The sequence below is a fragment of the Tachypleus tridentatus genome, unplaced genomic scaffold (assembly GCF_004210375.1).
Source record: "Tachypleus tridentatus isolate NWPU-2018 unplaced genomic scaffold, ASM421037v1 Hic_cluster_2, whole genome shotgun sequence".
Classification (NCBI taxonomy): domain Eukaryota; kingdom Metazoa; phylum Arthropoda; class Merostomata; order Xiphosura; family Limulidae; genus Tachypleus; species Tachypleus tridentatus.
This window is the reverse complement of record NW_027467782.1, coordinates 32,127,769-32,154,425: the sequence shown is the minus strand read 5'-3', so window position 1 is coordinate 32,154,425 and position 26,657 is coordinate 32,127,769. Positions and strand designations below refer to the sequence as shown.

Here is a 26,657-nt window from a genome sequence, read left to right as displayed (position 1 = left end):
GTGAGCAAAACACATTACAATCCAGCAAAGTATTTTTTCTTAGCTCACAAACAAACATAATCTATGAACTCTGTTTAGTCGAAATGTATCTCAGGTCGCTTATCATCACCAACGTGATTTTTTTTTTTTTGCAAATATTGTGTGTTTTAGCCGTGGGTGTGTTATAATGTTCGGTCAATCCTACTATTCGTTGGTAAAAGAGTAGCCTAAGAGTTGGCAGTGGGTGGTGATGGCTATCTGCCTTCCCTTTAGTCTTACACTGCTAGATTAGTGACGGCTAGCGCAGATAGCCCTCGAGTAGCTGTGCGCGAAATTCAAAAAAAACAAGAATTTTAAATAAAAGAAACAACCATACAACTTATTTGTACCTACAATGTTGTTGAAAAAGAAACAAAATACAGCGCTAGGTGGCGCAGCCGTCAAGACAAACGCTTCCAATCGAGAGGTTAAAAATCTCAAATATGTCTTTTACGTTTCATAAATGTGAAATTATACAAAACGTTTTATTTTATATAAATAAAGTGCTAGATAATAAAACGTTCCATTATAAAGTTTGAAAGTTGTTTCGAGTATTTACAAAAAGTTTTTCAGACTAATTAAACATTTTATTTTTACACCTTATTTAAAACTACAAAGTGTTGTTACATAAGCCTTAAGCAAGACACGAAAGATCTTTCTATCTGGATTACCTCAAAAAACCCAGTGCTTTCAAGAAATATGAAACAATCTGAGTAACAAGTGGAGAGCGTTTTTTAATCCAAATAAATCGCAAGCAATCACGTTTAACAAAAATCTAAAAAGACAAAAATTACTCTAGAAAAAGCAAAATTCTCATTCGTAAGTACGCCTATTAACTTGAGCAAATACATCACTTTCGACAAAAGATTAACATGAAAAAAAACATGCTAACAACATATAGTCATAAATCAAAAACGGCATTTCACATTTTTTTCACCATACAACATATTTCAGCAATTACAAATCACACAACAAAGTACATAAAGGATAAACCTTACAGGCACCGAAAGATTTACCTGTCCTGTGAAAGTGGGTTTTCTCGGGGCACTCCCGTTTCCCCATCAATTCTCAGGCATTGGATCTTTAGATCCCAGCCAAGGCAACATTATTGTCCTGCCCTGAAATGGGTCGTCTCGCGTTCATATTTACTTTGAAATCTGCTTTTTGGATTCTGGCCTGGCTGGTCTCTCCGGTGCTGCCTTTGTCTCGCTCATCAGTATTATGACCAGCCTCACTCCTTCACCTAAAAAGAGTCAAAATAAAAGAAAGGCAAAAACCCCAGGTAAATTTCAATAATTTTTCACGAGAAGGGAGGAAGAGGAACCACAACGTTCCTGATCACCCCAGTTGGAGAGAGAATTCTTCAGATTTCTCTCTCTCTAAACTAAACCTGCCACGTTAGTTTGCGTTTGTGTTTATATAAGCCTTACATGAAGAGTACAGAACATTTTCGTTCATTCCTAGCTTTGACACTGAGCAAGTAAGACGTGTATTTTCCCTCCCCTTACCAGCATGACGTTCTCGTTAACTGGTCCCACTGTGCCAATCTCGCCACCTGTCCCGCCCGTAATCGTCGACGGTCTGCCACCCCAACTCTCGCCTTTTCAAATAGTCACGTTTATCGCGCAGGCTAAACCTGGCGCTTCCTTAGACCCATCTAGAACCCAGATCCTTCGCCGGGGAGGTATTCTCCTCCAGCCGTCAACGCCTACGGACTTATCATACTTTTGTGAGCCGTGGAATACTCAAATTAATATTAAATGTTCACCAACTAAGGGCCCATAAACCTTTTCTCTGTTTTCCTGAGAAGAATATACCATTCCATTCAACCGAGTGAAATCAAATGCGCTGTTGAAAGTCAAACAAATTTCGAGATATACGCCGTGCACCGAATCTACTCGAAAGCCTCCAGACAAGCTACCAACTTCATGAAAATGGTAACAACCACTAAACATATTGCCGATACGATTTTACGTAATGGTTGTTACTGTCACATCTATCATTTTAGTGCCGTCGCTCACTCAATCCGTGGATACCCAAGCAACCAGAATCTGTTTCGCCACCTAACGTATCATCTAATCCGTTCTTCCACCCCACCCCCCAAGTCTGTAGTCAAATCGTCTCCTGTCAAACCGCCATCGAATTCTTCACAAACTTTTATCATGAAGAACGACAACCATTCTCAGAAAAGCGACGATACGGCCACTGGTCATGTACAGAACAAGCCTCAGTTTCTCAACAAATTCACTGAGACGTCATCTATTACACTTCGCTCTAAAATGTCTTCCCAGATGCAAACTACACAAGCTACCTATTCGGATAAGTCAACTATAACAGATAAGCATCCTACCATCTGTCAAGCTATTAAAATTAGAATACACAGAAGACATAACTTTTCCCAAACGACTGAGGAATACCCAGAGAATCTACTTGAACAAGTTCTAGAGCCCCAACCTGGGTTTCGTCGTACAGTGCAGTAGACTCACCACCTCTCAATGACTTTCACACGTTAATGATAAGGGTAAAACATTATCGTGACATAGTCCCACTTTTCTCCCTGTGCGACCCTCCATCCTCGTGAAATGAGCTAAACTGGTACTAGCTGGATCATTGGTACCAGCTAGTGAAAGTGGGTTTTCCAGGGTTCTCCCGTTTCCACACATCTAACTTTTGGCATTGGATTTACAGATCCCGGCCGCCCTGATGGACCCTAAATCGGCCCTTGATTTTGTGGTATTCGCATATCATCTATGGGTGTCTGGTGTCAGTTTGTCGGTCTTTCGTCTTCCTTGCTTGCTCAGAGTTCGCACCTTATTTAAGGATGATCTCGTCCGTCACTTTTTTTTCGCTTCTCTTTGGGTAGCTGCTTCAATACCTAAAATCACGAGTGGGGCGAGAGAAAGGCCATCTTTCTGAGCACCCCGGAGGGGATAGAGTACTTCAAAACAAAATACCTGTCAGTTTTGTTGTTGTTATAGAGCATACTTACCTGGCGCTGAGAATGCCATTATCAACAAGGTGGCTTCTCCAGAGCGAGGCTCGCCCATTGCACTCTGGGTGGGTGGAACTATGCCACTATCCCAAACTGGGAATGATGGGCGTGTAATTTTGGTAGTGGAGGACTGCGTTCGCGCTATCCCCTGTAGTAAAATCGAAAAGAAAAATTCAATTTGTTATTAGAGAAATGAAGTTGTATGTAAATAATGAAAAGTGTGTAACTTCACAATGTTGAATCGTTCCTAACTCTCAATACCTCCTTATTGTCTGAAGAGAGATTATAAATAATACGCAACTAAGGTAAAATAAAATTCTACCTTGCTTAAAATGTTCTTTTATACAGTGAAGCTTACTACTGGTATGAGTGTTAAAACCTTTATTAAAATACAGTAGCGAACAATGTTTCGACCTTAGGTCATCTTCAGGTTAACAAAGAGAAAGTTTGTAACTAGGCACATGTCTCAGGAACGAGAGTGTAAACATGTAAGGGATTGTAGGTGGCATTGCAGTTAGGTTATTAATTGGTACAGGTACAAAGATGTTCCTTTATATTGGCTGTAGTTGTTGTATCAGTGGGACTTCTTAGATTTCGCATTTCTTTCCCAACTTAGTATGCTTATGTTGTGTTTGTTTCTGAATTCCTCGCAAAGCTTCACGAGGGCTACCTGCGCGTGTTGTGTTTGTCAGTGTAGTTCTTACATAGTATGGGCTTTAGTTTTCCACTTGGTTTTCAATAAATTTGGTGTTTACTGGAAAGTTGTTTTATTAAGATGTTTTACAAATGTTGGTTATCTTTTTCACTGTGGTGTGCAGCAGTGTAAGGTTTTGTAGTTTGTTGTATCCTCGAATTGATTATTGTTTGTTTGTTGTTGATCTAGGTGTGTGCATATAATTTTGTCAATGGTTTGGAAACCAGATTCAAAGAACACAAACACCTTCACATGTTTTGAACACTGCAAATCAAATAAGCACAACATGCCCATAGAAAACGCCCAGATACTAATTTGGGAAACTAACGCAAAATAAAAGAAGTTCTACTTATGCAACAACTAAAACCAATGTGAAGGAACACCTTTATACATAACTACACTAATGAATAGCCTAACATCAAACTGCAACGCTATGTACGATCCCGTACACGTTTACACTCTCCTTTAATACATGTGCCCAGCAATGGTCATTTACAAACTCTTTCTTTGTTAACCTGAAAACGACCTAAGAACATCGAAACGTTGTTCTCTACTTTATTTTAATAAAAGTTTTTATACCCATACCAGCTTTTTTGAGATACATTTTTACTTCAAGTGTGTTTTTCGTCATCACAAATGATTTTTGGCGTGTTTTTTTCTGGCTACCTCTCCTACGAAATTGCATACATGCAACATGCAAAACAATAATTTTCTGATGAGAAATAAATTGTGAAACAAAAATGTCTACAGTCTTCAGAATGTTTCTTACCTGTTACTAGGATGTCAGAAGCATTAATTTATGCATTGTGTTTTTAGTGACAAAAAAAGGTAACCTCACTGCAATTGGTTTGATTTGAACCATTCTGATACAGCTAATCTCATAAGGTGACATGAATCTTAAAAATTGGTATTCTTTTTCAATAATTTTGCAAGCAATTTTATCAAAAATACATAATATTTATAAACTTTTAAGTTTATTATTTAATTTGTTAATTCATTATTGTTATCTTTTTTTGTTTATGTTTTATTTTGGTTTCCGAAATACGAGTTTTTATTATTGTCGTAACTTTTAGCTCCTACATTATATATTTATGCTAATCGTTTTGAGAGATATGATGCATTTTGTTGTTGTTTACATTCACAGCTTTATTTAAAACTATTGTGGTTGATTTTTCTTGGAGGTAGTTGTATTCTATTTGCGATGGAGGAAATTAATTTAACTGTACTTTGAATAAGAAATATTGTGTTTGATAACAAAGAATAATAGTATTCCTCTTTACTATATACGTATTTAGTTATTAATTGTGTTAGACCTTCAGTCTTGGAACCCTAAAAATCAGATTTTGATACCAGTGGTGGGCAGAGTACAGATAGGCTTTTGTATAGCTATGTACTTAATTACAAAACAAACAATTTTATATTATGTTACCCTTTTTGTAAATAGTATTACTTTTGCAATAGTTCAATTTGTTTTGTTTTTTCAGCAATTATAAGTATATTATTTTTTAATTGTTTGGTTATTTTGGCGTACTCGTTTGTTTCGCTAATTTTTTATCGCCTACATCTTTGGCAATTTGGTTTATGGTTGTTATAATTTGAATTACAACATACTTAGTTATTTACTGCGTTTGCTCTATATCTTGCATTCTGTAATACAATAGCGTACACAGAATTTGATAGGTCTTGGGCATGTTTATAATAATATACTTAGATTTAAGGGCTTAGGTCATGAGCATTCACTTCTGTAGTATTCTAGTTTTAAAGATGTATTCTTAAGTTTTGTATGTAGCAAGTACACCAATGCTTCTTTCTGTAAAGATTGTATTTATGAATGAAATTAAATTATTATGTATCACGTTTAACATTTTGAAAACTTGTATTCGTCGCATAGTGGGATTTCAAATTACTTTAACATGCTTTATAATTTAGAAGTTTTATATAATGTCTTCTGACTGCCATTTAATTGCAGGTGTAATTATAGAGTAATTTGCATACAACGTTCATGTAACCAGAATACTTTGTCGTTCATTTTACAAGGTTGCAATTTGCCAAATTTCCTATTCACAGGAAGACACTAATTATGTGTAAAATGACGTGGCATTCGGAAATTGAACGGATAATTTACACGCATGTTTATAGGTTCAATGGTGAGGGTGAGATTGATTTTGAAAACTCACGGTAGTAGTAACAATCTATACATCCACTCACCTGATTCCTGACCAACTCCGTGGTCTTTGAAAACATACAGGTTAAATAATAGAAATGGATTGCAGTAACTTGTAGTTGTGAGCACAACCCGCAATATTTTAGAAGTCAAAACGTCATATTTGTAATGAAATATAGCCGACGTTCAGTTATACATATACACAGCAATAACGATAGGTCTCATTAAGTTTGTTTCGTATTTTGAAAATCCCAGCTTCAGATATAAAGTTTGATACATTCTCGTAATTCCAACACAAATCAAAGTGTAATAGTGTTAATAAAATTCGTCACTGCATATAATTGTTAGTGGACGCTTACGGCATTGTTACCTTGTAAAAAATTAACGGCTGTGTCAGGTCTGGTAGACCAATGGCCGAAACAAAAGTTTAGGAATGAATGATGTATTTGTACACTAATGTTTATTTTTTCACACAGTAATAATAATTTACAGTGGTTGTTTAGTAATTATATAAATTTCAACGCCTTATTCTAGTGAATCACAGAGATAAAAAAACATACATGAACCGACATGTACATAAATTTTGCAGGCAACAATTTTTTAAAGTTATTCTTTTATGATTGATATCAGTCACTTAATTTTAAAAAAAAAGTTATACAGGGTGTTCGGAAAGTCACTGTGCACAATATTTATTAACAGACATGTTTCAAAAAAGAATACAGGAAGTAAATATGAGTGACAATCATAAACAATGTTGAAAGTGACCCCGTTGACATCAATACAGGCCTGGATCCTTCTTATTTTGTTTCTAAACACCGCTATCAGTTGCTGGCTTGAAATAGACTAAATAAAATATGATTACAAAACTGCACAGTGACTTATGCACTATAGGGCCCAGCATGGCCAAGCGTGTTAAGGCGTGTGACTCGTAATCTGAGGGTCGCGGGTTCGCATCCCCGTCGCGCCAAACATGCTCGCCCTTTCAGCCGTAGGGGCGTTATAATGTTACAGTCAATCCCACTATTCGTTGGTAAAAGAGTAGCCCAAGAGTTGGCGGTGGGTGGTGATGACTAGCTGACTTCCCTCTAGTCTTACACTGCTAAATTAGGGACGCCTAGCACAGATAGCCCTCGAGTAGCTTTGTGCGAAATTCCAAAACAAACAAACAAAAGACTTTCCGAACATTTGTACCCTTGATTCAAAGTCCCGACGTTTAGTGTTAAGTGGAATTTTTACTGAAGCCAGGATTTTGGGACGGTAAAAAAAGCAAAAGTGATCAAATATACATCCACATAAAGATACCACAAATTCAGTTCGGCTTCAGAAAGAAATGTAACGTGGTCGTGAGCTGACTTCAAGACATGCAGAGTGTGATGTTTCGGCCTAGCCGTTGGAGTTTCGACTAATATTGCCTGCTGTAACATGAAATATTTATTTAAAGTAAGGATGCAGTGGGCTAATGGAGCACGCAGGTACTAACTCGAGGCTTTACAGTTGAAACAAAGAGACTCGAGACTAAGAGTTCCAATAACACGTTTATTTAAGGCAACAATCATTTAATATCTACACAATTTATCTTTTGAACATGATGACTGATATTTAAGAAATAATAGCATTTTAATACTTACAAAGAGCTTACGCCAGAATTGGCGTTTCTACTAACGGTTTTGCTTTTCAATTTGGCACAAAACTACACGAGAGTTATCTGCACTCTACTAACGGTAAGAGACATCTTTTCTCCTTCGCCTTGAACGATCGGGTGCTTGCAATATTTTTCTCTATTCTGGCGTCTGTTATAGAACCTTTTACACGAGTGGAGAAGTGATTTGTCGCCCTATTCATAATTCAAAGTGCCAGCTCGCTTCCTGTTTATGAATTTCTAAGCTCGTTAGAATACATCTTCAAATGGTCAAAGTTTCTTTCCTGTTTACGAACTTTTAAGTTTGTTAGTTAATCATTCACCGGAAGCACCAGCCCATACTGTACTGTCGGTCCATTATCCAAGGTTCATCATCCAAGTTTCATACCACCTTTTAATCTTGACAGCATCTATTTCTTCCAGTCTAAACACATAACAGAAGATTATCAGCGGGTTTCTCTGAATCTCTGTTTTGAATCATTCGTCTGTTGTTTATGATAATGTCAGTTCTTTTAAACAAGATATCATTTGATCATAGAGTGACAACTTTCTCGCTATGTTCTTGTAGTGGTCACTACTTCATAAACATATTTTATTATACTTCATTACTTCCTGTTTATTAAAATAATTATTCGAGGATTCTATGTACCTAGCGATGCCTCAGAAAGAAAAATTTAATATTTCCTTGTTTTTTAATTAAGCACAAAGTTACGCAATAGACAATATGTACTCTGTCCCTCACGGTATTGAAACCCGTTGTTTAGCATTGTAAGTCCGCTGACATACCCTGAGCCATTGTGGTGCTAATAATTTCTTCTATCAGAACTATAAAACAGTAGAACTCAAAACACATTGTTTTGAAATGACTTTAGTTAACAGATTGGTTATTTAAAGTTGTCGAGGACTTTCTGATGCAAAGTTTTATTCCGCGATTATAATAGCATGTCAGTAGACGCGCTGACATGGAAGCAATGGAGGCAGCTGCCCGTGGACCTGGAGGAAAGAAATTTGGTTATACAGTAAAACCCACAAAGCATCTTTTAGCTATATCTTCATTTAATCATAAAAAGCATAGTTTTTGGCTTTTCTTTCCATATACACTCTTGATTAAAAATAACTGATATTATAACTTGAGTAATAACTAACAAATACTTTTACTTTATACATTTAATAAATATCTGTTGTTACTTTATTGATGTTTCAAGCTTATACTCTGAACTAAAACGGCTGCGTCTATCATTTTGACTTGTTTATGAACTTGTTACTGTTCTAATTTAGGATCTTCTCTTTAATAAGCTCTTAAAATGTTAAAGAGAGAGAAAGGGAGCAAGAGAAGAATGTTTACCCCGAGGACTGTGCTGGCTTTCAAAACTTTTGCATGTGATAAATTAAAGGAAACTATATACGCCAGTAGCTGACACGTGACAAATCAAAACAGCTGTATATTTCAGTATCTGATACGTTACAAAGGAAATTAAGCTTTATAAGTTGGTATGTGACACGTGACAAAGGAAAGAAAGCTGTACAATCTAGTATCTGTATAGGTCAGTATCTCACATGTGATAAATAAAAGAAAGCTGTACAAGTCATTATCTGACACTGGACAAAGGAAATGAAGCTGTAGAAGTTGGTATCTTACACGTGACAATTAAATGTAATTAAAACAGGTGTATAACGTTAAGAACTTTATATTATTTCGTTTAAGCAACTATGGTTTTCTTGCTACATTTTAAAGTTACCATAGAAAGAAAGGAGACGGATAATTTTGATTTATTTTGTATGGTGGTTACGATTTCACATAAAATTAGGAAAGTTAATGTAGCAGATAATATTTGAAGCTTTCTCGAAAAAAAGTTGGAAATTTATTTCGGATTACGTAAAAATAAATTTGTTAATTTTCAAATGGAGAAAAGTATTTTAAATATCAGATTGAAATCACTTTACACTAGGAGTAGTGACTACTTGGACTCCATATATTAAAACATTAATTTTTAGTACAAATACTTTATTAGAAATTGTGATCTTTTATGTAGATAAGACTAATAATGTTTATTGAAAGCTAGCCAAGTCCGTGAAGATTCATGAGTCGTTTCGGACGATGTGTCAACGTAGTCGTATTACGGCTTCACCGTACAATATCTCGCAACATCACTAGTAAAATCCACTGTTGTCCAAGTCATTTATAAAATGTTAAATTCGAGTGTGATTTTGCAAAATCATTAACAACACTAGACTAAAATGCTTCTAGAACAGTTTAATATCTTATTCGACGTAAGAGATATATTTTGTTTCTTCTTGGATAACTATGCTCTACGAATTAGGTACTTAATATAAAATACCACGTAACTGTATTGTTTTATCATCTTCACAGCTAAGATTTCTGAATACAATGTTGTTGCACAGTTTCAAAGTTTACATTATCCGTTTATCATTCTTAGCCTGCCATCATGATCGACACGATGTTGATGTTAGGGCTCCAGGTTTTATTTTTTTTCATTTTATAATTTATTATTTTGCCTCGTGATAAAAAAATAAAATAAATGCAACTGCTTTAAATGAAGGCACCGATAAATGTCATTTATAATTTTCTTTTATTTTTTAAGTGCAACTTCATTTCTCACATTAGACCTTCTAAAAAATTATTGATATTTTAATCATTATTCCCATACAAATATTCACATATTATTTTAAAACTAATAGAATATTAAAACAGTATTTTTTTTGTGCATAAGCAAATCATATTCAACGTAATTAGCTATTATTTATGTTACTTAAAATATCATTCGCGATAAATATTCTATCTAATCTCTAAATGAGCGGAAGAAAATTCAAGCGTGAGAATTCTAGATGTGTTGTTTTATAAACTTCAAGTTACGAAAAGCATTTCTTTAGCCTTAAACTGCTTCAGTCATAGAAATGTTTATTTTATATAAAATAGTTAACTGACTATAGAAATAGCGGTGCGTAGAAAGAAAAACTGATTGGTGGTGCAAATTAAATATTTTTAAATGAAAGTTATCCTTGTTTTTGATAGCTGAAGATTCATAAACAACTCATAGATTAAAATAACATTTCGACCATGCGCTAAAGTTTGTCATCTAGTGGCAATAAATTAAAATGACCATTGTTATTTTAAATAAAAACACGCATAAACTAAAATCAGATATTTTATAATTTCTTTTATTACTGTGAAATTTCAACCTTACAAAATGTTTTAAGTTGTAAAATTTAAGACCATTTTTCAAAGTAATAGCAATTTTTGTTTTTTTATTACGAACAACAAACACATAGGTAAATTATTTCTAATGGAAATTACAATTTTGTCACATAAATATCAAGTGTGAGGTTATTCTTTAATTTTGATAATCTAAGTACACTTGTGCACAATTTCTTGAGGGAATAAATCGATACCTATTTTTGATTGGATGATGCACATTGAATGGTTATTACACTTCAGCTCAAAAGTGTGCCTGTTGATTATTCGACCTTTATAAAATAATGGGAATGTTGACTTTCGCTGGTAACTAGAATGGATAAAAAACAAATCGACTTAATTTTGTCTTGCTGTTTTTGTCTCGTGATTTATTGATATGCATATTCAAAATAATTTTAATGTATAGTACTTAACCTTCAGTATTCCACAAATGTGTCTACAATATAACAGCAAAACAGTTTCAAAAATGTTTACCTCTTATATTTTTGCATGTAGTTTTCAAACTCCCAAACATAAATACTATGTTATTCAAAAAAGAACAACAACAAAAACAGAATATTATAAAACACTTTAAAAATGTATTTTTAAAGCAAAACCCTGCTAAAATTTGATAAAGTATAGTGTACATGCATGAATAGCAACGCTAAAATGTAGTATTTTTTAACTATCTACAACGCTAAAGTAGTATTTTGTTAATATCTACATGATGTACTTATCCATTTATGATATTGTTTTCTTCTCATTTTACTGATTTTTTTCACGAAGCTTAGGTTTTGAAAAGTTACAAACAATATGTGTTGGTTACTGATAGATACAAAGAAATGGTAAGAGATACAGATAGATAAAAAGAGAAATAAATCAACCATTTTATGGCAGTTAAAACAAAGTGCATCAAAATTAAAAAAATATTTAAAATGAGATACCTCAAAACATTGAAGAAAGTTAAGAATAAAACATTCACTTGATATCAACAAGAAAAACTATGAGATATATTTTATCATGCATGATTGAAGACACCAGAAGAAATTAATTGTATATTTTTACACAACAGCATTACTAAGATACAAGCACTGGTTTACCTCTGCATTAAAACGCATTATTTATTGCATCAGTTTGTTAGATAAATATATTGTGGACACTCAATTAGAGAAATAGGTTGAATGGTATCACAATAATTTTGCGTGAATACATTCATATGATTTGAATTTCTGATCAAGATAGACCACAAAGACCACATTGTTAACTATTTTAGAATAGTCACATTAAAACGCCCCCAAGGCTGAAAGGGCAAGCATGTTCGGTGAGATGGAGATTCGAATCACGACTCTCAGATTACGAGTCGAGTGTCTTAACCACCTGGCCATGCCGGGCTGAAAGGATTGAAAGATTTGCTTTTCTATAACGCATGTGTGTGAATATAAATATTCCAGAGCTGGTAGATATTGAGACGCATGCGCTCACGTGTATTTTCATTGTGTTTACACACATATAACCTTTTTACCACAATTTAATTATTTAATATCTTTCATCTTTATATTTAATTTTTAGATTGCAAAAACTATATACCTTTCAAACTTCAGAAGTATGGCATTGTTGCCTCCCAAAATTTGATATATTTTAAAGTTTTTTCACCCCACCTTCCCCCACGTAGCTCAGCAGTAAAGAGCTTAAAGTTTCAAAGCAGTTTCAGTACCCGTGGTGTGTTTGGAAAATTGTAATAAGACTTCATATGAATATTCCTTGTGAAACTTCCATTTCTCCAGGAGAAACGAAACAGATTACGTCACATCCAGTCGATAAAAAAACATCTACAGATAATATAGCAGCATTTACCCGACACCCCTATACTGATGGTGATCATGTATTTAAGAATACAGGGGAGAAAAGTGGCGTCACTACTCTGAAAACTGGAAATTTTTTCTGCATCATTAGTCAAAATTCTTTTCAATGCTACAGATGGTTTAAGTCGAAAATCTCCTTTTGTCACATTGTCTGTAGACAAGGCTTTAAATACAATAGTAAAGAATGGAAAACGATTCTCTTCTTGCTACATTATGGGTAGCAGTAGAAAGGGATGTATCATAAGTACATTTTGGTTTAAGGTGCGTCGCATGGTGCTTACGAGATGTTGTTACTTTTTAAAAGGGACATGTAATAAACGTTTTAGAGGCAAATTATTCGGACACTCAATTTATAAACACGCTCAGAATAATGATTTAAAATCTACATTGGAAAACAAAGATACATGGATTACTTATAATTCAAATTGCGAATTATAATCATGTATTTAATATATAAAAACACCTACCATTTATTAGCCCAACTCAATAAATGATATAAATCCTTTTGTAAAGCAGCAGCATCCTTTTTGCAATCAGCAACAACCAAGACATTAATATCATCTGCAAATTTAAATATTTATTGACTATTCCTTCACCTATATCATTGATGTAGATCAAAAAGATCAAAGGTCCTAAGAGTGAGCCCTGAAGTACCCCACTTGTGACATTAGTCTAGTTTGACTGAACTCCATTTGTAACAACCCTATGCCTTTTTTATCCAGCCACTCTTCTACCCAATTTGCTAACTTATTTCCCACATCTTTCGAGACTTTTTTCACAAGCCTTCTATGTATCACATTGTTAAATGCTTTCGAAAAACTCAAACATACCAAAACTACATTACCATTACCCTCACCTACATAAGCAGTAACATTTTTCTATGTTTGTATTTTATCCTATTTTACGTCTTAAATACCGTACATATGTTTTGAAATCAGAATGTAATGAAAAGAGGCAACTTCAAATTATATGGAATAGGTTTGTTTATATACACAGCAATATGTATATAGTATGGAGTTCATTGTTAGCTATAATTGATACCTATTTAGCTCCTATTAATACCCATATTGATGGAGTTATCCAAGTTATTTTCCTCTTAAAAGACACAAATGCACAATTCTGTATTACAGTTAAAATGAGTGAGGTTTGATAAAGTTACTTTTGTGTTTAATTAATTACTTAAGTAATGGCCATACATAGGGGTAGAATGAATGTAGATAATTTGTCTTGATTAATTATCAAATCGCTGTCTCGTTCTCGCGACGACTTTAACTAAGGTCACTGTGCCCTATATTTTTACATATAAGGACATTGTATACTTGCAGCCACATGACCGCAGATACTTGAACATTTTTAACAAGAATGTGACACAGAAATTAAACCTCACGCTGTTTCTCAAACATTGACGGCCTTTAAAATTTCCTATAACACGAATTTTTGGTGGAAACTCACATATCCAGAAATCTGCACTGAGCATGCCATCCACAACGGAAAGAGCAACAAACTTATAGTGTTAAAATCCCTCAGTTTACTGCTGAGCCACTGAGAGGCTCGGTCTGAATAAAGAATAATTTACATACGTTGAAGGTGTATATGTAAATAAAGGTTTTTGAAGTATTGAGTTTAAAGATTCAGGGCCTCATATATTCAAATTATTTCTTTTTTTAACATTCATTATTTTTAAGTTTCTTTATATTCTTTACTTTTGAAACTATCGCAATTTTCGTCCATCGTGTCGACGTTAGTACCTCCTATTTCTAAGTCTTCTACTGGCCATCTGTTTACGTCTTTTTCTCATTTTATACGTGTTAGAATATTAATGTACATCAGAACGTTACAGGTAAAATGTATATACATTTTTTAGAAGAATATTATCTCTGACGTTTTACACATCGACAAGTAAAGTGTAGCATGAAAAAATAACAATTTAAGGTGCCACAGAATATACAAATAACAATAATGATGATTATGGAACTATGCTTTGATCTTGTTGTTATTAAGACACCTTGTAGAGCCATATGCCAGTTCGTTGTTTGGTTTGGTAAAAATGAGTCAGTTTTCATATATTTATTCTTTTGCAATAATACTTGTACTTTTAAAATTCAAAATGTGTACAGAAGGCTTTCAAATTTCATTCCCTTGTTAAATGATGCTTCAAAATTAAACGACTTCATTTATGTTTTTTTTTTTTTTTTGCTTATCCAGAGATTTTACCCCAAAAAATTAATGTAGTCTTGACCTGTCAATGATGTAAAAGAAGGATTTAATTTAAAAGTACAATTTAAAATAAAATATCCTTGAATGTTAGCATTCTTCTTTAATTACACCACTGCACATTACTCTTGGTTACCTGAACAATGTAAACAAATCAGAATGTGTTTCTTTGTAAAGTTACCACAGCTGATATCAAAGTAATTATGACAAGAAAAATGGTTGGTCTGACATAATTTCAGTGCATGGTATCCTTGAAATAACTTATAATGCCATTCATTTTTTCCAAAAGGGCGTTTAATTTTGTAAAGACAAAAGTATCATTCAAACTACACACTTAGTCATTTTTACTGATAAAATAAATTTTGAAAGATAACCACAACCATAACACACCGACAGAAAATGTTTTAAATTATATGCACACAAAAAATATCCTCCACTGAATGTTCATATTATTTACAAAACAGAATGGACATCTGCAGATTTAGACATCTAAACAATTACCTTCATAACTTAGGCTTCCAAAAAATACTACTAAACACAAATAGAACCTGTTATTTCTTTCCCATAACCAAAAGACTGAAATAACTTACTTTCATTAAATGTTTCTCAAACCAAGACATCTTTTGAAATTTTCTACTTCAAATAAAAAAATTGCAGAAAGAAGTATTATAATAATAATAATAATAAACACTAATAAGATGAAGAAAAAATATTCTCATATTGTGTCAATATTAACCAAGATCAACAAATATAAACATTAATTTGAGAAAATCAGTGTCAAAATACAAAGAACAAAGGCAACATCATGTCACAGGGTACAGCAAGGATAAGATCAAGTAATGTACACTTTTTTTTTCTGCATGTGATGACCATTCATGATAGGTTGGCTATCCTTGCTTCCTCGGCTGGTTTAGTAAGTCTTCATTGAAATTCGCCCTTTTCCACCTAAGTAATAAATAAACAAAAATGCCAAAAATGTATTTTTTTTTTTTACAAAATACCTACATCGATGAAAATTATTACAAAGAATTGATATTTTAAATATCTAACACAGGAACAGTCCATGAAGACATGATAAATAAAAAACCTTGACAGTAAACAAATTGTTAATACTACATTACCTACAAGGAAAAATAAAAAAGAGGAATATTGTATGTGATTCTACAGTACTTTAGATTAGTGGGAAACTTCTTACACATGAAAACAAAGAATAGGACTAAGACTGTGTTAAAAAGGCAAACTATTTTAAGAAAAGAAAAAGGACTGAGTTTACCATAGGCATTTAATGAAGCTTTGTGGAACAGGTATCCCTAATTAAATCATTTGTTTGTTAAAGATGAAAAATGTCAAATATCAATGCTAAATCAGATAAATTAAATTTATTAGTTTTAACATTTGTTAGTGCACGTTAAAATATCCACCTTACACCTGGGGCCATACGGACCCCTCGTATATTTAATGATCATAATGTTGAAGCTATGATTTAGATGTTGAAATGTTAGCCTACTGTAGAAACCTTCAACAAATCGCATACAAGCCGTTGTAAGCAAAATGAGGTGTTTTATAACAGATGAAAATCTACGGGCAGTAAAATAAACAGTAATAAAATAAATACTCCCGATGAAAGAAAGTCCACTTTCCAAAAGCGTCTGGGTTATTGATTTTTCTATTCTTTTAAACGTTAGGTTTAAAAAAAAACACAATTAGTCTACCTAGTCTGCAATCGTAAACCTAAACCAAAGAATTTTCTTTGTGCTCACAACTAATTATCTAAACATAGTATATATGATACGTCTATAAAGTACCTGTTTAAAGTTTTAAACTTGTCATGCAGCTAAATATTTAACATACACGTACATTGGGCAGAAAATCATACTTACTTCAATGGTATAACAGTAGTAGGAATCTCGGTTGATGTGCTTTTTGTGTGTTTGATACCAGTAACGCTTCGCTCTTTAGCCATTTCATTAATTAAACCTTTCATAATATAATTAAGAGTTTCTTTCAGTACAATATCATGCATAAATTTCTTTCTTGAGCGAAAGGAAAATTGTGAATTGTTTTTAGTGTGCTCTTCTGTGCTTCTTGTATGATTGATACCAGTAACGCTTCGCTCTTTAGCCATTTCATTAATTAAACCTTTCATAATATAATTAAGAGTTTCTTTCAGTACAATATCATGCATAAATTTCTTTCTTGAGCGAAAGGAAAATTGTGAATTGTTTTTAGTGTGCTCTTCTTTGTTGGCGTCTTTGTTCACGGGTATATCAATTTTCTTTAATTCAGAACTACTTCCGTACGAAGGCCGCTGGTCTAGTCTGTAATCGTGGTTATACTTTTCAGGATTATTACGATTAGATCCAACTAAATCACGATATTTTTTTGAAGCATTCATTATCCAATTGGCTAAATATTGATACATTTGTTTATTTTTATGCGTTACTGGAGGGATGCCATTCTGTTTATTGTACCCTTGATTTGCTCTTTTCAGTAGTTCGATTTTATCCCAAAAAAGTTTCTGGATTGTCCCATTATAACTGAAATTGTTTTTAGTGTGCTCTTCTTTGTCGGCGTCTCCGTAATTAAACTTTTTGTAATGTTTATTATGAGTTTTGTTTAGAAATTTGTATATACTTTGATCTTTCATGGGTATATCAATTTTCTTTAATTCAGAACTACTTCCGTAGGATGGCCGCTGATCTAGTCTGTAATCGTGGTTATACTGTTCAGGATTATTACGATCAGATCCAACGAAATCAAGATATTTTTTTGAAGTATTCATTATCCAATTGCCTAAATATTGATACATTAGTTTATTTTTATGCGTTACTGCAGGGATGTCATTCTGCTTATTGTACCCTTGATTTGGTATTTTCGGTAGTTCGTTTTTATCAGTGGAAGAAGACTTGTCAGGATAAAGATTGTCATATATCTTCTGTCCTTCCACCACTGTGGCAACCAAAACCAGGCAAGCAAATCTAAGAATACGTTGCCAAAACATGGGTTTGTAATTCTGAAAATAAAGTGAACAAATAGATAAATATTAGTGATGATAATCACCTTTCTTTTCATAATAGTAATAAAAGATTTAATAAAGGACAATGATGAGTGGAGTGTAATACGACAATAATATTCGAGTTTTTGTTTCTTATAATATAACACGAACCTTTAAGACTTGAGTGTATAATGTAGCACGTTGTAGAAGCTGGTGGTCGCTAGCACAGTGTTTAATAGATCACTAAATACATTACACTAACGTAAAGTGGCCTGAGTGTGGCATTGTCGTTACCATAGCAGATTAGGGAATCGAGGATCTCGAGTTCGAGATATGATGCTGACAAACACGATCTGCGTTTTATGTTGTGGTGTGTTATAAAAGTATCAGCGAATAGTGCTATATATTTAAGGATAGCCACCCCAAGGATTCATATCCATTGGGACCATGAGATAAAGAAGCCAAAACACGTTACTTCGTGCCACCCCATACGTGTAAGAGAAAACTAAATGTTTGTCAAAAGACTTGTTTAAACTAAGATTAAACCTAATGTAAAACATTAAAATGATATATATAACGGAGAGAAAATGAAACGTATCGATTATTTAAGAAAACACTGACAAGGTGTTGGAAGTGTTAAAACTTGTGTATAAATAAGGGAACAATTAATAATATATTACTCAAAGCTGTCCTCGTATGTTTGCTAACTAAAGTATTAGGTTTCGCGCGGAATATTAGGTTGATAACTATGTCGGCATTTAGTTTGTTTTTGAATTTCGCACAAAGCTACTCGAGGGCTATCTGTGCTAGCTGTCCCTAATTTAGTAGTGTAAGACTAGAGGTAAGGCAGCTAGTCATCACCACCCACCGCCAACTCTTGGGCTACTCTTTTACCAACGAAAAGTGGGATTGACCGTCACATTATAACGCCCCCACAGCTAGGAGGGCGAGTATGTTTGGCGCGACTCGGGCTCGAACCAGCGACCCTCAAATTACGAGGCGCACGCCTTAACGCGCTAGGCCATGCCGGGCCCCGTTGGCATTTAGTAAACAGATTTTAACATAAAAGGAAAAACTATACACTTTTGTTGCTCATTCATGGGATGTGATACGTTTATAAAGGTAACCTTCACTCTGACTTGTCCTACAATTTTAAACTTAAAAACAAAACAAATAATAAAAACAAACCTCTTTAATTGATGGACTCTCTGTAGTAGCAAACAGCAAATATTTGATCAACTTCATAGCTCAAGTTTTAATTCGATACTTTCAGCCTATTTCTTAACAACAATATAAGGTTAATCATTATTTCTTGGCAACATGACGTATAGACTATTGTTGGAACGCATTGTTACTAAAACGCGCTAGCTCTCCAATATATATATTGTTATATTGGGAATAATTTTATTTTCTCTTTCCGTAGATTGTCTTATTCAAAACATTCGAAATCATGCACGTGCATGTCTGTCTGTCGATTTGCAAGTACAATAATACTGAACTTTTACAGTATTAAGGGTTTCTTTATTATTTAATTTCGCGCAAAGCTACACGAGAGCTATCTTCGCTAACCGTCCGTAATTTAGGACTGTAAAACAAGAGATAACTCTTGGGCTACCCTTTTACCAACGAATAGTATGACTAACCGTCACATTATAACGCCCCCACTGCTGAAAGTGCGAGCATGTTTGGTGTGACAGAGATTCGAACCCGCGACCCTCGGATTACGAGTCGAGTGCCTTAACCACTCGGCTATTCCATATTTGTGTGTTTTCTTAAAGCAAAGTCACATCGGGCTATCTGCTGAGTCCACCAATGGGAATCAAAATCCTGATTTTAGCGTTGTAAATCTTAGACTTACCCCTATACCGGAGGGGGACATTAGAGAAGGAAAACTTTGTCTATTGTTAAGAACAAAGTTTCATCATGATCCCTCTGTGCTCTGCCCACTGCCGATATTAGAACCCTAATTTCAGTTGGAAAGAATGGGTATATATAATTAGTATTAAATTTGATGTCCCCTAAGTGGCACAGAGGTATGTTGGACTTATGATAAAGCTAGAAACCGGATTTCGATGCACGTGATGGGCAGAGCACAGATAAACCATGGTTTAACAATGTTCTTAGCTTCAAACAAACGAAAACAACATTTGACTGTTTCGACGTCGGTATATTGAGTAAAATAAATAAAGATATAAATCTATAAAGATCAGTATGGCCGTAATATTCATATGCGGCTGAGCTGTATACGTTAATTGTTCGTTTCTTATGTAAACCAAATCATTGACATATTCAATTTATAATGTTTGAAATTTTGTCAATTAATCATTTTGTTTGTTTGTGGTTTTATAGTAAAACCACAATGGACTGTTTGCGATGTCTACCTTGAGGAATCGCGGATAATGGCGTTGTGTGTGTGTGAGTGTTTTTCTTTCAGCAAAGCCACAAAGAAATCGAACTCCCGCACTACACTGAAGTGGTAGACATAATACAAGAATTAGTGTTATACTGTGTGAAGAATGAAAAGACAGAAACTTTCTGTTAATACTAAAATGATATATATAAGAGAAATAAAATGAAATGTATGAATTATTTAAGAAAACACTGTCAAGGCGTTGGAAGTGTTAAAACTTATGTAGAAGTACGGGAACAATTAATGATATATTACTCAAAGGTTTAACATGCACCACACTGAAGTGACAGAGATAATACGAGAATCGGGCACAAGTACTTTTTCATTCAGTTTCGATAAATATATTGTAAATATGGTTTATAATAATACAGCCGTTTCTCTGATAGACTGATGGAGATTGATTTGGCGTTCTTTGGCTCAAAACAACTAGACTATCTGCATGACTGTAGAGGAAGTATTTACTAACATTGTAAACTTATACTGAAATGCTACGTGAGAAAAACATTTAGTAGCTGTAGACAGTAATCAGAGTAGAAAAAAAACACTTAACAGAAAGATTTTGTCTTCACACTTTGGGGCCAAAGCTCTCCATGTTTACAAGGGAAAGTATTAGGCTTCGCGCAGATTATTAGGTTGATAACAATGACGGTGTATACTGAACACATTTTAACATGAAAGTATAATCTATACACTTGCTCTTTCATGGAATGTGATACGTTTATAAAGGTTACCTTCACTCTGACTTGTCCATCAATTTTAAACTTAAAAAAATGAAAACAAAGAATGAAAAACAAACCTCTTTAATTAACGTAATATCTGCAGTTGGAAACAGCAAAGATTTGTTAAACTTCATAGCTCAAGTTTTAATTCGATACTCTCAGCGTCTTTCTTAACAACAATATTAAGTTAATCATAATTGCTAGGCAACATGACGTACAGACTATTGTTGGAACGCATAATTACTAAAACGCGTGGCTATTCCATACATACATTGTTATATAGGGAATCGCGTTGTTTTCTCTTCTCGTAGATTGTCCTATTAAAATAATTCACAATCACGTTCGTTCGTGTCTGGCTGTCGATTTGCTAGTACGATAATACTTAAATCTTTATTAAATATAAACCAAACTCGTAAGTTATAGTTAAAAAATACAGTAACTTTCTGTTTTCATAATGTCGCAATGTTTGGTATATTTTAGTCAAATATATCTTTACTCTCATTTAACAGCAGACTACTCTAAGTAGCAGTAAGCTACACTGTTTAAGTCACCTAATAAGTTTCTATGACATCAGTGCATGACCGATTTACAACGCTAAAATCAGGGATTTGATTCCCCTCGGTGGATTCGGCAGATAGCTCGATGTGGCTTTGGTAAAAGAAAAACACACACATATGATATAGCCAGGTGGTTAAAGCAATCGACTCGTAATCCGAGGATCACGGGTTCGCATCCCCGTCGCGCCAAACATGCTCGCCCTTTCAGCAGTGGGGGCGTTCAATCGCACTATTCGTTGATAAAAGAGTAGCCCAAGATTTGGCGGTGGGTGGTGATGACTAGCTGCCTTCCCTCTAGTCTTACTCTGCTAAATTAGGGACGGCTAGCGCATATAGCCCTCGAGTTGCTTAACGCGAAATTCAAAAACAAACAAACAAACGTTTACGGGATTCTTTGGCGACAGTGAGAAAGTTACAGACGTGTTCTCTCGACGCTGAAAAGGAAAGATTGAATACATAGACTTCCCCAACTAATACAGCTGAAAAAAATATGTAACACATTACCAGTGCGATTGACTACAAAGACTACTAGTACAGCAGCGGCCACCTGAAGAAATCACTAAAGAAAGAACAAGGCATTCCACATAATAATATACAGCGAATAATCTCAAAGAAAACACAGGCACCCACTAATCTTATACATATAGACATAGACGACAGTTACAACATTCTAAAACTACTAAATAATGGAATAACGCTTTGGTATAAAAAATACCAAGTAGAACAACTAAGAACTCTGGCAATTGTAGTAACACAATGCTACAATTGCCAAAGATATGGACATGTTTCTGTAGCCTGCTTAGCAACACCGAGGTGCTGCGGCTGTGGCAGGGAACACCATATCTCCCAGTGCAAAAAAAGATAAAGAAACACCCAAATGTTGTAACTGTGGTCAAACCCACACAGCCAACTATAAAGGATGTGATAAATACAAACAAATAAAACAACGTATATATCAGATAAGAACACCATCATCAGAACAGAATCAACCAAATACAAACAGACAACCAAAAAGAGACATATCAACAGAATTTAATAAAACAACTAAAACCACATATGCAGAATCAGTCACACAAGCTTTAGATGAACAAGGCATTCCACACAATAAAATAGAACGTATAATTTCAAAGAAAACACAGGCACCCACGAATCTCATACGCATTGATATTGACGACAGTTACAACATATAAAAATTAATAAATAATGGAATAACGCTTTGGTATAAAAAATACCAAGTAGAGCAACTGAAAACTCCGGTAGTTGTTGTAACACAATGCTACAATTGCCAAAGATATGGGCATGTCTCAGCAGCCTGCTTAGCAACACCGAGATGCTGCGGATGTGGCGGGGAACACCATATCAACCAATGCAAAAAGATAAGGAAACACCTAAATGTTGTAACTGTGGTCAAACCCATACAGCAAATTACAAAGGATGTGATAAATACAAACAAATAAAACAACGTATTTATCAGATCAGAACACCAACAGAACAAAACCAACCTAATACAAACAGCTTACCTAAAACAGACATATCAACAGAATTCAATAAAACAACAAAACCACGTAAATGCTGAAAGTAAAACAACCCCACAAACAGCAAGAACAGAACATTAAAACCCAGGACAAGAACACCTTAACACAAACACAAAAACCACAAGAAAACAGCACCACCTTCGAAGAAACAAATACTAACACACCAGATAAAACAAGCCTATTCACAACAATAATCAAAACATAATTACAGAATTCGTAACAGAATACACTAAATCAAACCAGACAACTAACTGTTTTGAATTACTGATCAATATCTCCAAAAAAAACACATCACACCCGACATAATATCAACACTTACTGGATACATGCTCACAGCACAATGTTCACAGTAGTATATATCAACATCCAAGGTGCAATAGCTTCCAAGAAACATGAGATCGAAGACCTAATACAAGAAACTAACCCCACATTATAATAGTAAGCGAAACTCTGATATACAATAACAATAGATTTAAAATACCAAATTATTCAACCATAAGAAAAGACAGAACAAATAAAAATAATGAAAACAGAGGCATAATGCTTGCTCTACAAAATGGAGCTATCAGTAATAGAAATTAAATTTAGCAGTAACAATGAACATGATACTGTAGATATCCTGCAAAGGAATAAAACTGAAGTAACAGTAGCAGGAATTTACTGCTCACCTAACAAACAAATAGATATAACATTACTTAGCAACATCCTTTCCCACAACCAAAACTCCATAGTTATGGAGGACTTAAATAGTAAAAATGTTACCTTTGGATGCCGAAGCTCAAACAACAATGGTAGAAATCTAATAAAATTCATAGACGATAATAATATAGCTTTAGTAAATGATACCACCCCCACACATACAGCGTATGCCACTAACTCCAGTGACATACTAGACCTGTGTATGTGCACATATAACCTAAGCCAGAAATTAATAAAATTTCAAGTGGGAAAGGATGTTGACAGTGATCACCTCCCAATATATTGTGTCTTTGATCTCGCCCCCACAAAAATATAACATATAGGAAAGAAAAATTTAATTACAGAAAAGCAGATTGGCAATATTATAAACAGGAATTAAATAACCTGTTACCTAATAAAGTTATAAAAGAAGTTAAAACATGTCGAAATGGATAACTACTGTCAAACAATTACGGAATGCCTTCAGAAAGCAGCCAAGTTAACAATACCAAAACAACAAACAACACATGTAAACCCACCACAGAAATGATCAATATAATCAAAAAACGAAGACAATTAAGAAGCCAGTACATGATTACAAGAAACAGAGAAACCAAAACGCAAATAAACAACATTAGAAATCACATCAGAACACAAATAAAACAACAAAAACAAAATAAATGGGACAATTACTGCAATAAACTAAATGATAAGACTGACTCGAAAAAATTCTGGTCACATCTTAAAAGACTCACAAATGAAAACACAAACACAAAGAAATATCCTCCACTCGAACATAATAACACTATAGCACACACAAATAAATAAATAGCCGAAGCTTTCAAAGATCAACTTTAAAATATATTTGAAACTCACACTGATCCAGATATGAATACATTTTTCTACAATAGTCACTAATCACATAGTAAACAATAAACATCAATTTGAGCCAATTTTTCCAGTAAACATAACTGATACAAATACAAGTTCCGATACAGATTATGAAAGCACATTAATAACAAATGAAATATCCCTTCATGAATTACTAGAAGCAATAAAAAACACAAAAAACAAAGCACCAGATGAAGACGAAATACAAGCTATCCTCCTAAAAAGGGCACTCCAAAATTGTTTGACCACTTAAATTCACTTTTTTAACTTATCACTATCCTCAGGATACATCCAAGTTTCTGGAAGCTTGCAAATATATTAATGTTCTATAAGGAAGGAAAGCCAGCGAATAAACCTAATATTAGCCCAAAGTTGGCGCTGGGTGGTGATGACTAGCTGCCTTCCCTCTAGTCTTAAACTACTAAATTAGGAATGTCTAGCGCAGATAGCCCTCGAGCAGTTTTGCACGAAATTCAAAACAAACAAACAAATATATACATATATAAAGTATAATCAGTACATGTATATTTTTATCAAATCAACACTGAAATGCTGAAAATGTTTTTACAATAAATTTGTATAAAATACGCAAATATTTGAGATTTAAGTAATAATCTTTTATTGTGAAAATTATATGTATTTTATCCAAAAACGTCACAAGCATAAGCAAAATAAGTAACTGAACAGTTTAAGAACTTTTTTCATCTTCATTAATATCAGACCCTTTGGCTTCCTATTAATGGCCAGTGATCCCAAAAGAATGTATGTATATATGTGTGTGTGTGTGTGAAATTGAATGCTTCGAATGAACATCCTTAATGAGTTGTGTTATATGCCACAACAGCAGTTTCTTTGGTACTACATTGTCAATCAAAGACTATAGCTTTAAGAACTAATATTTTATTCTTAATCTGCTAAATGTATTATTTCTATTGCTAATATTCTTAAGGTTACGTTTTAGGACTTAATTGACACCTAATGAAATACAATTTAGATTTTAGAAAGGTGCTCATACTGATGTCCAAGCTTCAAATGGTACAGCGGTTTGTTTGCAGGCTCACACCACTAACACCCGGGTTTCGAAGCTCATGGTAGGCAGAGCACAGATAGCACATTGTGCAGCTTTGTGCTTAATTCTGAACAAACAAACAAACTGATATCCAACGAATTTTCACTCGGAATTTGAAAAGTTTATTACAAAACTATACTGCTTTGAAAATGTAAGTCTTTGTATTCGAAATTTTGAGTAACTTACAAGTTATTGTATCACAAAACAATATGAACTCAAATAATAAATGAGCCATTTATCCCAATCTCATATACACTTTGAAGTACTTTAATTTATAGTTTGTAATTGCAATAATAAACTCACAACTACCGCTACTACCAGCTTTGATCAACATCCGACGTAGAATTTTAGCTTTACACATTTCGTGGGCATTTGTTTGTTTGTTTGGGAATTTCGCACAAAGCTACTCGAGGGCTATCTGTGCTAGCCGTCCCTAATTTAGCAGTGTAAGACTAGAGGGAAGGCAGCTAATCATCCCCACCCACCGCCAACTCTTGGGCTACTCTTTACCAACGAATAGTGGGATTGACCGTAACATTATACACCCCCACGGCTGGGAGGGCGAACATGTTTAGCGCGACGCGGGCGCGAACCCGCGACCCTCGGATTACGAGTCACACGCCTTACGCGCTATGCCATGCCGGGCCTTCGTGGGCATGAGCGCCAGTTTTAGTACTAATGCAATATTAAACATTACAGATTAAAATCACATTAATTACTTACCTTAGGATCTGGAGACAACTATTGTGATATCATCCAAGTCCTATTTGTCACCTTTTAATCTCATAATACTGCTAGAATTACAAAATATTCCATTCTACTAACAATGACAAGAATATAAGCATACGTACGCTTTTTAATATTCTTAATATGACGAGAATTTTCTTGCAGATTCGCTTGGCACGTTTTTGGAATTGTAGAGGTCGCTCGATAACACATGTAGCTTACTACGCTGGTCACTGACAATTTTCAAGCAAAATATTGCATTCAATACGTTGGGGTTAAAAGATATGATGCAGTAAAATGT

At 34.2% G+C, this 26,657-nt stretch overlaps 1 protein-coding gene, 1 non-coding gene and 1 pseudogene across 3 annotated transcripts in view; 1 reads left to right on the top strand and 2 right to left on the bottom strand.

The window, feature by feature from the left end:
* LOC143242265 (proliferation-associated protein 2G4-like) overlaps positions 1 to 26,657 on the bottom strand; it is a 120,994-nt pseudogene that overhangs the window by 21,836 nt on the left and 72,501 nt on the right. The window lies entirely within an intron of this gene.
* Positions 3,000 to 3,161, top strand: LOC143243471 (U1 spliceosomal RNA). The gene has a single exon (XR_013024597.1). It is a non-coding gene; the product is annotated as a U1 spliceosomal RNA (small nuclear RNA).
* Positions 15,053 to 26,562, bottom strand: LOC143242603 (uncharacterized). Its single transcript, XM_076486071.1, has 3 exons — positions 26,354 to 26,562; positions 16,657 to 17,789; positions 15,053 to 15,721 (listed from the first exon to the last, which is right to left on the bottom strand). The coding sequence occupies exons 2-3, from the start codon at positions 17,775 to 17,777 to the stop codon at positions 15,664 to 15,666; spliced, it is 1,179 nt and encodes a 392-aa protein (XP_076342186.1). The 5' UTR covers positions 17,778 to 17,789; positions 26,354 to 26,562; the 3' UTR covers positions 15,053 to 15,663.

Coding starts and splice junctions, on each gene's coding strand:
- LOC143242603 (XM_076486071.1), bottom strand. CDS start 17,777: ATGTTTTGGCAACGTATTCTTAGATTTGCTTGCCTGGTTTTGGTTGCC. Junction 15,722..16,656: donor ACTACTGTTATACCATTGAA/GTAAGTATGATT, acceptor TTTATTACTTAG/GTGGAAAAGGGCGAATTTCA.